Source organism: Vipera berus (genome assembly GCF_964194415.1).
Source record: "Vipera berus genome assembly, chromosome: 2".
Lineage (NCBI taxonomy): Eukaryota > Metazoa > Chordata > Lepidosauria > Squamata > Viperidae > Vipera > Vipera berus.
The window spans coordinates 230,968,617-230,983,482 of NC_138203.1; the positions used below are offsets into that span (position 1 = coordinate 230,968,617).

At 36.8% G+C, this 14,866-nt stretch overlaps 1 protein-coding gene across 3 annotated transcripts in view; it reads left to right on the forward strand.

The window, feature by feature from the left end:
• The window catches only part of CACNA1D (calcium voltage-gated channel subunit alpha1 D), a 274,845-nt gene that overhangs the window by 247,755 nt on the left and 12,224 nt on the right, over positions 1 to 14,866 (forward strand). For all 3 annotated transcript variants that reach the window (XM_081321938.1, XM_081321939.1, XM_081321940.1), the window contains 4 exons: positions 6,957 to 7,070; positions 10,267 to 10,649; positions 11,412 to 11,438; positions 13,903 to 14,052. In XM_081321938.1, the coding sequence (XP_081178064.1) occupies positions 6,957 to 7,070; positions 10,267 to 10,649; positions 11,412 to 11,438; positions 13,903 to 14,052 (674 nt within the window). The remainder of the gene's footprint in view (positions 1 to 6,956; positions 7,071 to 10,266; positions 10,650 to 11,411; positions 11,439 to 13,902; positions 14,053 to 14,866) is intronic.

Sequence of the window (14,866 nt, forward strand, 5' to 3'; positions counted from 1 at the left end):
AATATTCCAGGTGTGGCCTTACCAAGGCATTGTAAAGTGGTATTAGTACTTCACATGATCTTGGTTCTATCCCTCTGTTAATGCAGCCTAGCACTGTGTTAGCTTTTTTGGCAGCTGCAGCATACTGCTGGCTCATATTGAAGTGATTGTCTACTATCCCTCTCACAGTTACTACTATTGAGCAAAGTACCACCTATACTATACCTGTGTATTTGATTTTTCCTGCCTAAATGTAGAACCTTACTTTTTTCACCATTGAATTTCATTTTGTTAGATAGTGCCCAGTCTTCGAGTCTGTCCAGATCCTCCTGTATTTTAAGCCTATCTTCTGGAGTATTGGCTATTCCTGCCAGCTTGGTGACGTCTGCAAATGTGATGAGTTCCCCTTCTATCCCCTCATCCAAATCGTTGATGAAGATGTTGAAGAGCACTGGGCCCAAAACAGAGCCCTGGGGCACCCCACTACACACTTCCTTCCATGTAGATGCAGTTCCATTGAGTACGGCCTGTCAGCCAGCTACAAATCCATCTGGTGGTGATGCTATCTAACCCACATTTTTCTATCTAAAACAAAAGGTATCTTTGAAGATACTGGTCTTAAAATATCACTGAATTTCAACAGAAGCCTGGAAAGGAAATACAGAAGAAATTAATGTAAGACTAATATTGATAGGATCTTTGATCTTTGATATATTATTCTAGATTCCCTCCAAACCACTGATTTACAAAAAGCTGTTATGTAAACAACACCTAGGAAGTGCATTGAATCAAAAACTATTAATCTGTGTCCAAATGAAAATTGCAAGCAGCATCTCAAGCCTTAATAAATAACCCCACTTGACTTTTCAAAGTCCAGGATGTGAAGTATTGTTTAGGAAAGGGCAATGATAAATTGGAGATAGGAAACACTGTTTAAGGGAGAGACAAAAGGTCTCTCACCAACATGTTTTCCTAATTGGGAGTTCTGTATATGCCATGAAGCCATTTTGTGAGAACACCCACAACTTCACATCAAAATCAATTTTCCCGTGGCTAAGAGATTTGGCAATCTCGCTTTAATTTAATGATAGATTTGTTTGTTTTCCTAACCTGGTAGTCACCAACCATGTTCCTGTCAATTCCAATTAATTAAGCCATTTCCTGCGTAAAAGGAAATTGTGATCCAATATTTGAATTGGGAAGAATATTTTCAAGGAAAGGTAAATTAGGCTTGCAATGTTATCTACTCTCATTAATTTTGACTCAACTGTTTCTGTTCCTTATCTTATTTAAAAAAGCAAGCTGGTATAATAAACATTCATGATAGCATTTTCAAAATTAGCATTTAGCAGTACATCAATAAATGGCCAATGCTTATGACAGGTGTCCATTAATAGACTGTGCCATAAAAAGTATGCACAAATTAATGTACCTGGTCAATTGCAGAGACAAATAAAAGATAAAGGCTTTGCAGTTTGTAAAATATCAAGTGCAATTCTACTTAACAAAGCTCTGCTATTTTTGTGAAGTATCTATAACCCTCAATTAGCCACCATAACAGTAATAACATATAATGATGATATTCAAAAGACGTTTTCAATGGTTATCAAATGCAAATAGAGTTGTACGTAATTGTCCTTTTACTTCATTGGACTGCAATGTTCATACTGGGCTCACATCAAGCTCAGCTGAACAGGGTTTAATAATAGAACACAGATTTCTTTGTGTAAGGAATGTGAAGGGAACACAGCTTCTAGGCACTGAGATAGGATGGACTCTGTGAAATCTAATGCTACAGTGGATTCTGGACTTGACTACTACATTTCTTACATCCACTGCTATAGTGTAGGTGCCCCATATTTTAATGTTTTGATTGTGTGTGGTCCAGAATTGCAGGTATCTTAACTGATTGAATGCTGCATTATGTAGTATTTTATTAGTAGTGATTCTTTGCAAAGAAACTTTTCAATGGTATAAACCAAATCAGGTAAGTAAAATCAAAAATATTAGGATAGCTTTCTCTTATTTAAAGTGTTTGTATTTGTTCTAAGCTCTTATAACAGCAGTTAGTTGATTGGTTTCTACTTTGTTTTCAGAAAAATTACAAAGAATAGTATTTTTTAAAAAAATCAACCAAGCAGCATTTATTTTAATGGTAAGATGGCAGAATCCTGAATATTCACTGACATCAGGATTAAATATTAGGTGCATATCCTCCAGTTACTGATTATTAATGTTTTGGTAAGCTTTATTATTTAAATTTTGATTTTTAAAGTTGCACTTCCCCTGTGATTTTTGAGTTGAGCTATAACATTTGACAGCTCAAGTTTCATGGTTATTCATTAAGTACAATTTCCAATATAGATCCTTGTACTGTAGAGTAAGTCCAGTCGTCAATACGTGTATATCAGTGGCATGTGAATTTATTAGTTTTTATTGTAAGTGCATTAAAAAGTATTACCTATCTAGATCAAACTGTTTATACAGAAATAGGGGGAAATGGGTTGGCAATAATTAAATCTGGTATCAGACATCTTAAATTTAGATTTTATCATTGTAAGACCTTTGTTTACATTAGGGTTTAAATGTAATTCTTGTAAAGTTCTTTGTGTGAGTATAGTTTCTTATTACCAATGTATCACATAAACATGGCATTTGGTAATAATGAAATAAATTTTATCTATAAAAGCTATTTAGTTCTCTGTGACAATTTAAAAGAACAAATTAGGATTTATTTTGGTATTTTAATTTTTCAAAAGAAAAACTATTTGTGTTTTCAGAAGTTATGCTGGGGAAATGTGGGTGCATTAATGATTAATGTCATTGTAAATAGTTGGTATCAGCATGCCTCCAAAGCACAGCTGCAGTGAATTATCATGTCACTTTTAAGTTATAATCTTGTGTGTTACAGAACAACCTACTAGAAAAACACTCCTGATCTGATAAAGTAATCATGGCTATCAGATTAAGATGAAGTCTTTGAAGGTTGAAAAGCTTCTGTTTTGGAGTTCATAATCTGCAATTCATTTAGCTTGGACTGTTTTTCCCCAACCATTGAGTCTTACTTTAGAATTGGTTTATTCCTTTATTTTCCATCTTCCCTGCCCTCTTCATAGGGTGACATATACTGTAAAGGCTTTTGAAGTTGAAGGCCAAATCCCATATATCATACTGGGGAGAGATGAATCAGAGTTAAACTTGAAGTGATGGATGTATTTTTGAAGTTATGCATGAAGCTGAAATATAGACTACAAAACTTTAAATACACTTCCTATTGTGCGCACACACCTCATCCACTCACATATTTATTTTTATAAGTTTTTATTGATTTTTTAATACAATTCAACAGTGCTTATTCAACAAACATGTTGTCTGAGTTTATCATTCACTAATACAGATTAAATTCCTAATCCCTAGTTCGTTTGTTCCACCATTGTTAAAATAAGTCCCAAGTTTGAAAATATTTGTTTCTTCTTTTTCTTTCAATCTCAGAGTAAGTCTGTCCATTTCCACACAGTCCAGTATTTTTTAAATTATTTCTTCCTCTGGTGGTATTTCTTCATTTGTCCAATATTGTGCGAATATAGGTCTTGCTGCTATTATTACATGTAAAATCAAATACTGTATATACTTTGTTTTTCAAGCTTTTCTGGCATTATATCTAAAAGAAAAAGTTCAGGTTTAAAATCTACATGTTTCCCCAGCATCTTTTCTAGCCAAGTATGTATTTTTGTCCTATAGCTCTTTGCTTTAACACATGTCCATGTTGAAGGTAAGCATGAAGCTGAAATATAGACTACAAAAGTTTAAATACACTTCTTATTGTGCACACTCAGACCTCATCCACTAACAGTAGCACTCCCATATTTAGTAGGACTATATACACTCTTTGAAAGTGACTCAGAATAAGCGTTTTCAAGCTCATTCAAGTACAGCACTCTCTGCTATTCATTAAAGTGGTCTAATTTTTTTTTAGCAGCCTGTTTTAACTTGGGTTGTTGGCTGGACAATTAGGAGACTGAGATTCCCCCCCCCCCTTATCCTGACTTCCTCTTCTCTAAAAGAATCACAAGGAATATCTTTTTAAAAATACAGTCAAGTCTCTGAAAATATTTGCTTAAAAACTGGCAGGGTTAATATGATCCAAGGGATGTACTATCCTTATTTATTTTCACACTATTCTGTCGACAAATGATTACCGGGTTAACTAGTATTTTGAAGCTTCACTATAAACTATTAGTTTCCCCCTTTATCTACTACTAGATAAATAGATGGAATCTCTAGGTATTGAAGACTTTGCCCAACTTTGGTTAGTGTGCCAGGAGTCACTTTGTGGAGAAAGAGGCCAGAACAGTAGTATCACATCCATGTTACCTCTAGAATAGACAGATGAAATATCTTCTAAAGGTGTGACATATATATTACCTTTGAAGACTACCTGGATGATGTGGTTGGTATAAAATACAATATCCTTTATTTTGGCAGATGAGAGAATTTGTACTGATAGTGTTTCAGCCTCTACATTGGTCACTAATAGGCTTCAAAGAATAATTCAAAGTGTGCTAGTTTTCATCTAGGAAGTCTTACATAGTTAGGTCCTCACATATCTTCAGGAAATGTTTCCTTCATGCCATCTACCTACCCTACAGATCTCCAATAGGAGAGAATCAGTATTTGAACACTATAATATAGCCTTCCTCCAATGATCTTCATAGTGCCCTCTCTCTCTTGAGAAGCTAGTAAAACAAGCTATTTCACAGACATTTTATTATTCATTGCTAGAGAAAGAAATAAAGTGCTTATCTTATTCTATTGTATTATGGAATTTGATTCTTTTTTTATTGGGTGTGTGCTGGTGGATTTTGGATGAGTTATAAACTGTCTTGTAGAATCATAGTGCTCTATAATTATAGGGGTAAAAAAAAGCAAGGTACTTCACTGAGCCTCCAAGGAAACAGGACACTTAAAAAAAATCATGTGTTTATGATTTCTTGTCAATTATATGAAAATGGCTTTTGAAGCTTTCTTCTTTTCTTTAGAACCCTCAGAAGCTAGGTTTTGAATATGTTTTTTCATACTTGCTTCTAAAAATAGACTGATTGATGTTGGTAGCATTATGTTTATCAAAGAATCAGGAAGAATAATTGATGAAGTAACACCAAACTGTAAATATTTTAGTTTTAAAAAATGCCCTTGAATATGGGTTTGTGAGAGATATACATCCTCAATCATTTACGTACATCTTTATGGATTTACTGAAAAAAGGTTAAAAATAGATAACCATATTTTTATTCTGCTGAGTAGTTGAAAGAACCTCACATTTACTTTCCATTACAGGCATTAAATGTTGTGATATTCATGTTGCAGTGCCTTTGTAACTAACCAATTATTATTTTTTATTATAACTTTTCAAAAGTCCAAAATAAAAAGTTCTGTCTGTGTCAAGATATATTTAAAGCTTTCTTTTAGTAGATATATATAAAACAAATGGAAATATATACAGAAGTATGAAACTGCAGACTTTCTCTGTAATAAGGAATGGTTGGATACTGTGTGATTATTTTATCATATTTTATTATGCAAGAAACATATGGTCATTTCTTCTTACTATTACTGATAAACCTGTCATAGAAATATTTTATAATTCCTCAAAAAATTCAGCAATTGGGTAAAATCTGCTTTTTAAGCAATCACTTAAGTTCTAAGCATTTATTTTGCAGGATGAGTAGGTATGTTTGCATGAGGTCTTATAAAAAAAGAATTCCACAAGGACTGTAAATGTATTTGCTGGGCATATTTTTGATGCTTCATGTAGTTGGAAACCTATACAATCAGATTCTGACAAACCCATGAAATAGTGCAATCAAGTAGAGTTAAAAGGGTTATACTTATCTTGTAGACCAGGGGTGTCAAACTTGCCGGGTCACATGACGTGTTGTGATGTATCATGACTTTTTTCCCCTTGTGGGAGCTGGGATGGGCACAAGTTCCATGTGATGCATCTGGCCCATGGCAGTTTGACACCCCTGTTATAAACGGTATTAGCTAACACACAACATATGTGGCTAGTGAGAGTAGAATGGAGAAGAACACTCATCCCTGCCAGGCTCACATTTTGTTTTGGAATGCTTGATAGAACTTATGTACAGGAAAAGGCATAGCATGATAAAAGAATGAGGCTTCCCTTAAGATGAAATTTACATATGGTGACTGTATCCATTCAATTTTCCTGGTAGCAGTACAGAACTGGTTTGCCATTGCCTTCTTCAACCTTTTTTTTTAATTCTCAGGATTCCAAATTAATGTGGGAGGTGCTATTTCTTAGCTGAAATTGAGAAGTCTTCCAATTTCTTTTAAACTTTAATACTGATTTGTAAGGCTTGCTTTGTTAGATTTTACTAGCATGAAGTAATGTCCATGGCTGATCATATGCTGGTCTACTTATACTGTACTAAAAGCAGAGATGGTCATGTGTGAGCCATATGAAATAATCCAACATAAGAGTATGCCACTAGAAATTGGCGTCAGGATATGTTTCAGCAGCATTATCTTTGTAGGCTTACTATCTTTGCCTTTGTAAAAATGGCAATGGTAAAAAGTGTGCAAAGTTAATACAACCATTTTGATTATAAAACTTCCCTGTCCCCAAATAAAGCCAGAATGTCAGTGACTATATTTTCTGACTCTTAGAAGCATTTGAAAAAAAATAAATGACCCCAGACCTTTAAAAAAAAGGCTTCTCTTTTTATCAGAAAAAAAATCTGATTTATCTCTTTTCTGATATATTTACAAATCTAGAAGTAAGAATTTTAACCCAGAAAAGAAGAAACGCATATTTGGAAGTGTCTGCATATTGCTGGATTGGCATGAAACCATTTGTTTGCAAGACACACTTTGCATAAATCCTTTAAATGGGTAATCTAAAAGAAAAATGTTTGTAATTTCTAACATACTTTGGTTATGTTTTACATATTTAGGCTGGGCTTAGAACACTTCATGATATTGGACCTGAAATTCGACGAGCTATCTCCTGTGATTTGCAAGAGGATGAACCAGAACAAAATCTCCATGAGGAGGAAGAAGTATCTAAAGTAAATGACTGTATGATAGATGTCTTCAGTTTATAAAATAGGGTTTTTTTTCCTTTCCTAAGCAAATGCAAAAACATTTCCCCACAAAGTAATGAGTGCATTCCATTCATTTCCAAGCTCAAATTTATTATAGGCTCAAATTTGAGGTAATCTTCTATTTTTTGACAAAAGAATTCATTTAGTTACCAAACATGATCATCAGTAGGAAATAATGTCACAAAGTAAATGGATATGGAACATGGAAGCAGTAATCCCCATACTACTAAAACTGCTTGAAATTATAGTATTAGTTAGTGAAGGCAAGCTACTTCTGAATTAGTGTTCCCTTTGCAAATGTGTCAGAAGATGGCGCATATGCTCTGTTCTGTTTTGCTCAAAGGGCTGCCAGCTAAATCGATCCATTATCATGCTTGTGGCATCTTCCACATGGGTAACTGGCAACTGAACATCATACAGAAATGATGATTGTCACAAGGCTTCTGTGGGTTCCTAGGATTTGATGAAAGGCACATCAAATTATTTTTGATGTTTTACCATTTATTCAAAAAAACACATCAAAGCAAGCAAACTACTTTTGATTTCACTATATTTCTCATCAAGAGTTATGAGAAAGGCCATTTCTGCTCTCCCTCCTTCTTCTTCCGGCAGCATCTTGAGATTAAAAAGATGTAATACAACCTGTTTCTGTATTCAGAATTATAGCCTAAGTTTGCTCTAACTGCATATGTTTTCAAGCTATGATGTTGAACTGATGAATTGAACATTCCTAATTACTGCCCTCACATCATACTTCAAGACATGGAATACATTGGCTGCATTCATTCTTTCTTCCCTTAGCATTGGCTGCTGATCACTTCAATCTCTCTTCAACCCTGAAGAATCTGAATTAAGTGGAAAGGTCTCATAGCACCTTATCCTTTTTGAGTCTTCAGTGAGTCTTCTGGATCTCACCCAACAACTCTCTTCAATAATCTTCTCCAGGCCTGTCCTTGAACCAACAAGACTTCAGCACTGTAACAATCCGAGATGCAATATAGATGCACAAGCCAATATTACAAATTTTACCACTAAAATTTTCCACAACAGTCACTATCTAGTTCTATCTTAGGTGTTAGCCATTATACCTCTCTCCATTAAAATCCTTTTTTCAATTTCTCTCTCTCTCTCTCTCTCTTTTAAAAAAGAATTCTATTTCTGGTGTCTGCTCAAAAGCCCCTCCTTCCCCATGAAATTCTCCTATGAGAATTTCTACTCTCGGCATAGGATTTGCTTAAGGTTGTGGCTAGATGCAGACCATCCCAATAACCTTTCCCTATTCCTAGGGAAGAAGAATTTCCAGTACCAATAGTGTGTCTACAGTTGTAATCAGTGGATTTTCTGGCACTGGAAATTGTCCTTCCTTAGGACTATTAATCAGCGGCAAATGCTGGACTATGACTGTACCTCTGATTGACATGAATCTTGTCTGTCAATCATGACTGTGATATCTATAAACTTTGTTCAACTATTGGCTTGATGGTCAGCTGGCATCAATTTCCATCAAACTGCCTCTGTGGGAAATGGGAAGCATTTCTGCTGAAAGTTGGTTTATCTTTCTGAATTCTTTCCATTCTAGCTGGTTGTTGTAGTTTCTAGTATTTTTTGTTAAGAAATGCTGCCCTGTTTTGTTTTTCTCTTTTCATACTTTTTTTTAAAATGTAGCATCTTTAGATCGAGAAAGCAGGGTCTGTTTCACTTTTTGAGGTGGAGGTTAATATATTGTGGGGTCTCAAAAATGGTATTTGTCCATATTTTCTCCTGTCATGCCATATCCTGAGTCTTGGCAAGTCCCAGGGTTTCCTTGCAAAAGTTATTTTTCATGCATCCCTCCCAATCTTCCTTGAGCTCTCTCTCTCTCTCTCTCTCCCTCTTCCTCTCCCTTTTTTCATCATAAATTTAGACATGCCCACTTTTTAGGGAAAGCATTGGTTGCTGTTTGGACTGCTTACCCAAATAATGGCTAATTTCAAGGTGCTGCCTGAATGAAAATGTTGTTTATAGTATACGACATTAAGATCTGTCAAACTGAGGATTTATTAAATCACTAGCTTTGTATACAGAAGATGCTAACTACAGGTGTACTATCTGGATACAATGCTGGGGATAAAGCTAGTGTAAAAAATAATAATCCATGTTTATCTTTGGATTTTCAGAAATATCCAGTTGAAGTAATCCAGAAATGCTATTCTGACAACTCAAAAAAATTATTCTTGCGATTTAACTGAGAATAGAGCTAGCGTTGTTAGAACTAATCATGACTAAGACCTTCAAGGCTGTTTCCTCCTGGCAGTTATCGTTGTATCTTTAGATTGAGTTCCAAGAAACACCATTCCTATCTCACTTTTAACTTTAGCACCTTCTTATTTAGCTGTAAAAACTCATAAACTTTCTTCTAACAGGGAAGTCAGATTACTTAACCATATCTCAGTACATGGATAGTCAGCTAGAGCCACACATTTGGCAGATGGAATTAAGGATAACTTTCTCATCGCTGTCTTGAGAACAAAATCACAGAACTCCAAGGTTGTCTGTCATGTCACTGTAATTGTGAAATGACATTTTCATAACAAATTGTAATAAAAAAAATCATAACAAATGCTATGCTTGTTCTAATATAGCTTATAAACACTTTTGGGGAGAGATGGCTAATACAGTTTTCTTAGCTGTTAATTGTAGGCATGTGGATCTGGATCTGTATGATGTAGTGCAGAGGTCCTCAACCTTTTGAGCATCAGGGACCGGTTCCATGGAGAGAGGTTTTTCTGTGGACCGGAGGGGGCGTGGTTTCATGTACTGCCTGCATTCCATGAATGGGGCTTTGCTTATTTGCATGGACTGGTTTCTGGCATGCCACGGCCCGGTGCCGGTCCATGTACCAGGGGTTGGGGACCCCTGATGTGGTGTCTCTTTCTGTGTATGTGAATAGTTTAACAAAATAATTTCTTCTTGGCACATTTTCAATTGCACTGTGATATAATTTCTGTGATCAGAGGTAGCTCCAAATCACATAGAAGACTGTTTAGGAGAGGGTATTGTGGGATTATGGCAATGTGACTGACTGAGCTGAGGATACCAAGTGATCCCACACAGTATATGCACGTGAAGATGAACAAACCAATATTATGTTATTAATTGATTATCCCTTTTTATATTTCAGAGAAATGGTGCCCTGTTTGGAAACCATATCAATCATGTTAGCACTGATACAAGGGATTCATTTCAACAGATCAATACTACACATCGCCCCCTGCATGTGCAAAGGCCACTGGTTTCATGTATGGTGGACACAACTGAGAAAAATGTGCATCCACCAACAGGCAACTCTTTATTCCTTAATCATCATAGCCATCACAACCACAACTCAGTAGGGAAGCACGTTCCAAACTCCACAAATGCTAACCTCAATAATGCCAACATGTCCAAGATGGTTAACAGAAAACATGCAAGCACTGGAAGTCATGAACATATGTCGGAAACTGGGAGCCATTCATACTCCAGAAAAGATCACGGTGAACAAAGTAGACGATCATCCAAAAGGAGGTAAAACCCGATATATTTTTATAATGCAAAGTAAAATATTACATTCAGTTGAAAATGCCAATCATCAGGTTACATTTTTTTTAACACCTTGAACTATTATATTTGATTATCTAATTTATTTGTTGTCTGGTTTAATTTTAACAGAATTCCTTTGATCTGCTTGATTAAGTTGTAGCATACAAGGTGGTTTACATTTTTTTTAAAAAGAAATCAACTCTCATTCTTTGGGCCATGCAATTTATTTATTTATTTTATTTAGATCCTGCCTTTATTATTTTTATAAACAAGGCAGCAAACATACCTAATACTCCTCCTTTCTCCTATTTTCCCCTCAGCAATAACCCTTTGAGGTGAGTTGGCCTGAGGGAGAGTGACTGGCCCAAATTTACCCAAAGGCTTTCAGACTAAGGAGGAATTAGAACATGCGGTCTTTCAGTTTCTAGCCTGGTGCGTCAATCCTTAGACCAGACTAACTCTTTATTAGTCAAATTAATATAATCAGATAAATTCAACAACATTAATAGTTAGATTGTTGCATAATTAGAAAGTTATCTAAAGAGGATAAGCCAAAAACCAATTAAGACAAATTGTTGCTTCTTTCTTTCATCATAGCAATTTATGAATTAATTCCTGTGCGAAAGTTTGGGTAAATACATTTATACAAATGTCTCAATTGATAAATACAATGTAACATTTACTTTCTCATCATTTCATTAAAATTCATTATACTTTTTTTTCCTCCATATTCTTTTCTTCTAATAGAGCTCGTTATTATGAAACTTACATTAGGTAAGTATATATAAGGTCATATCATGGGAAAATAGCACTTTATGCTTTAATAAAACTTACTGAAACAAATCATGTAAGCCTTTTTCAGACATTATCTTCACACATAATGTGAAGGCTAAGGCCTTCAATATAACATATGATATGAAAATAGCTTTGGCCCATATGCTGAGCATGAACATTGAGCGCTATGCATGAAAATCTCCATGCATTCCTGATGGCTTAGCTGTAATTGGGATGCATCCTGATGCAATATTAGGACTAGAATTGCAAGACTGCCTGTTGACCTTATTAAAATACCAGAGTTGGACTTTAACCTACATTTTTATGAGGTATACAGTTAGGAAGGAATGTCACAGTGGTACAGGATGGCATCTCCAAATAAGGCTGGAAAATTCACATCCGAAATTATATAAACCATTTTTCAGCAGAATAGACAAGTTGGACAAATGGTTTGAAGCAATACAAGGAACTTCCTAGGCATTCCAAACCATTTTGCATGTTGATGCTTTTAGAAATTATGCAGAACACTATGGCCCTTCTAGAACTAGGTTAAAATAAGTAATTGTTGATAACTTCATGTTTCTACCACTGATTTATATTTCCTTTGCACCTATCAGAATGTCCCTACAACAATGCTATGTTTAATTTCCTCAACTCCCTGTAAGAGGCAGCCGATTTACTGAAATTGGAAAAAGAATGAAACTGCAGCATAGGTTTCTTTTACTTGCCATCACTGGAGAGCTATCTGTGGGAAGCTATAAATCAAATTAATCTAGAGGGTAATATCCACCTCGAAGTCCCAACTGTGTTTTGAAAAAAGAAAAAAAGTAAGGCCAAATAAATAAATAGGCAAAAGGAGAATACAGTTACCGTATTTTCCGGTGTATAAGATGACTTTTTAACCCATGAAAATCTTCTCAAAAGTTGGGGGGTCGTCTTATACACCCAGTCGTCTTATACGCCGGAAAAAAAACCATAAATCAATCGAGTGTCCCCGTTCTTCCAAAGCAACTTCAAGCCTCCTTACTCCAGTCCCCCCTCCAACGTGACTCTCCCTTCCCACCCCCAAGAGCCTCTAAGCCCCTTCCCCTCCCCCTTGCAAACACCAGACCCCGGGAGCGGCAGGAAGCCCCTCCCCCTCACCCAAGCAGCATCTGACCATAAGCAGAGCGCGCCCTGCTACCCGCTATCTCTCCCGGCAGTCTGGACAGCAGTACTTGGCAGCCTGGCGCCCCTCTCGCCCGCAGACCACGCAGCGGCCCTCGCCAGCCGGCCTCGGCATGGCTGCCCCAAGCCCGGCTCTCCAGTGCGTCTTCCGGGCCCGCCTGGCTGACCGCCTCCTGGGCAGGGTTTGGCTCCAGACACGCGGCTGCTCCGTCTGCAAATCCGCTCTCAAAGCCGGATTGCGCTCAGCTGTGCAGGCTGCCGAAAGGCGGGGACTCAGAGTTCCCACGGTGGTTGCGGCTTCTGGCATGCCGTTTGCAGAGTCTGGCCTGGAAGAGCGCGTCTTGTGAACGTAGCTCTTGCGTTTATTCCAAAGGGTGGGTGGAAGGAAAAGCCCCTTTGGGCTTCAAAAGGGAGGCTTTGCACCATCTGCATCAGACGGGGCTGAATCAGGCTTGTGTCATGCAACTGGCATGTAAGTATTTTCCGGCGTATAAGACGAAAAATCTTGAAAATCTTCCCAAAAGTTGGGGGTTGTCTTATACGCCGAGTCATCTTATACGCCAGAAAATACGGTACTCAGTGGGCTGTCTCAGGGTTAGAAGTCCTCAACCTGAGGAGGCCAAGTACGTGAGTTTTCTGATAGATTCCTATCAGTGGCTGAATTCGTTCTTTTAGGAAGGCATTCAGTCTATAGGAAGTGTAGTGAAGTTTACTTCATTATACTATCTGCTCTGTTGACTTTTGCTACCGGTGGTCTCAATTTGCAACCATTCACTTTGCGATCATTTGAAATAATGATATTGAAAAAAGTGACTTACAACCATTCCTCACACTTACAATTGTTACAGCATTGCCAGGGTCACATGACAACATTCGGGCACTTGGTAAATGGCACGTTGCAGCATCCCGGGGACACGGGATCACCATTTGTAAACTTCCTAGCCAGCTTCCAACAAGCAAAGTCCATGGAGGAAGCTGGATTCGCTTGATGACCCATGATTCAGTTAACAGCTGCAGTGATTTGTTTACAAAAATGTCATAAAATTGGGTATGACTCACTTAGCAACTGCCTCACTTAGCAGTAGAAATCTTGATCCCAGTTGTGGTTGTAAGTCAAGTACAACCTATATATGTTTTCAGTATTTTTTTCAACCTGACTTTTGTTCTTTTAAATCCTTTTATTGTAGTACAGTTTTATTTCTTGCTAATTGGATTTGGGAAAATATAGGGAGGGAAGGATTTACATAAGTGTTTATATATAAAAAGTAATTAAAATATCTCTCTGCTCTAACTGCAGGTCAGAATCGGGTGACAGACATTTACCTACAATTTGTCGAGAAGATCATGCAGTTAGAGATTATTATAATGATGATTGCTATATGGATGATCAAGAATATTTTAGTGGTGATGAGTATTATGAAGAAGACAGTATGTTGTCAGGAAACTGGTAGGTTTAAGTTTCATTAAAAAAATAATGTAGCAGTTGTTGTACAGCAGAGATAAGGGTCTTCTGTAATGTCTCAGAATAGCTTATTTAAATAGCTTATTTAGTCAGATGTTTAGCCTGGATTTGGCATTTTTATCCACCTATTGAGTCCTGGGATAGGCAGATATTATTATATAATGATGTTAAAGGATTGCAGGATGTAAGCTGTTCCAAGTAAAGCTGCCATTTGCAATTGACTGGTGGTGATTTTGTCAATGCCGATACTGTTTAAATTTTAAGATTTTTAAGATTTATTGAGATTTTTAAATGCTACATCAAATGTTTAGGGATTGCATCCCAGGTACCAAGGTACTTCTTACTATTGGCATTACCTTTGTTTAGTTTTGCCACAGTCATTTTATTTCTGTTTGCAGAGATTTTGTCTAGTTGTTTCTCTTCTACTGTCTGCAGCTATTGCCACATCCGCTATCCAGACTTGGGGTTTTTTTGGCCTTTCTTATCTGGGATTTTATGTAGCAAGTGCCTGTCTGTTTGAATTGGAAAGACCCAGAACACTTTAATAATAATAATAAACCTTTATTGTCAAAGTACAACATGTGTACATTGAGATTAGCTGAGCCTCCCCCCGTGCTCTCTCCCCCCAACACACAGTGACAACAAACCCTCCATCTCACCACACCATGTGAACCAACTACACCACACACCAGCCTCCCAAGTCAATTCTGCATAAGATTATGTCCCATTTAAAAGCCTAACAGCCCACGGATAAAAGCTATTTTTCAGCCTGTTGGTACGGCTGGCTATATTCCTATAT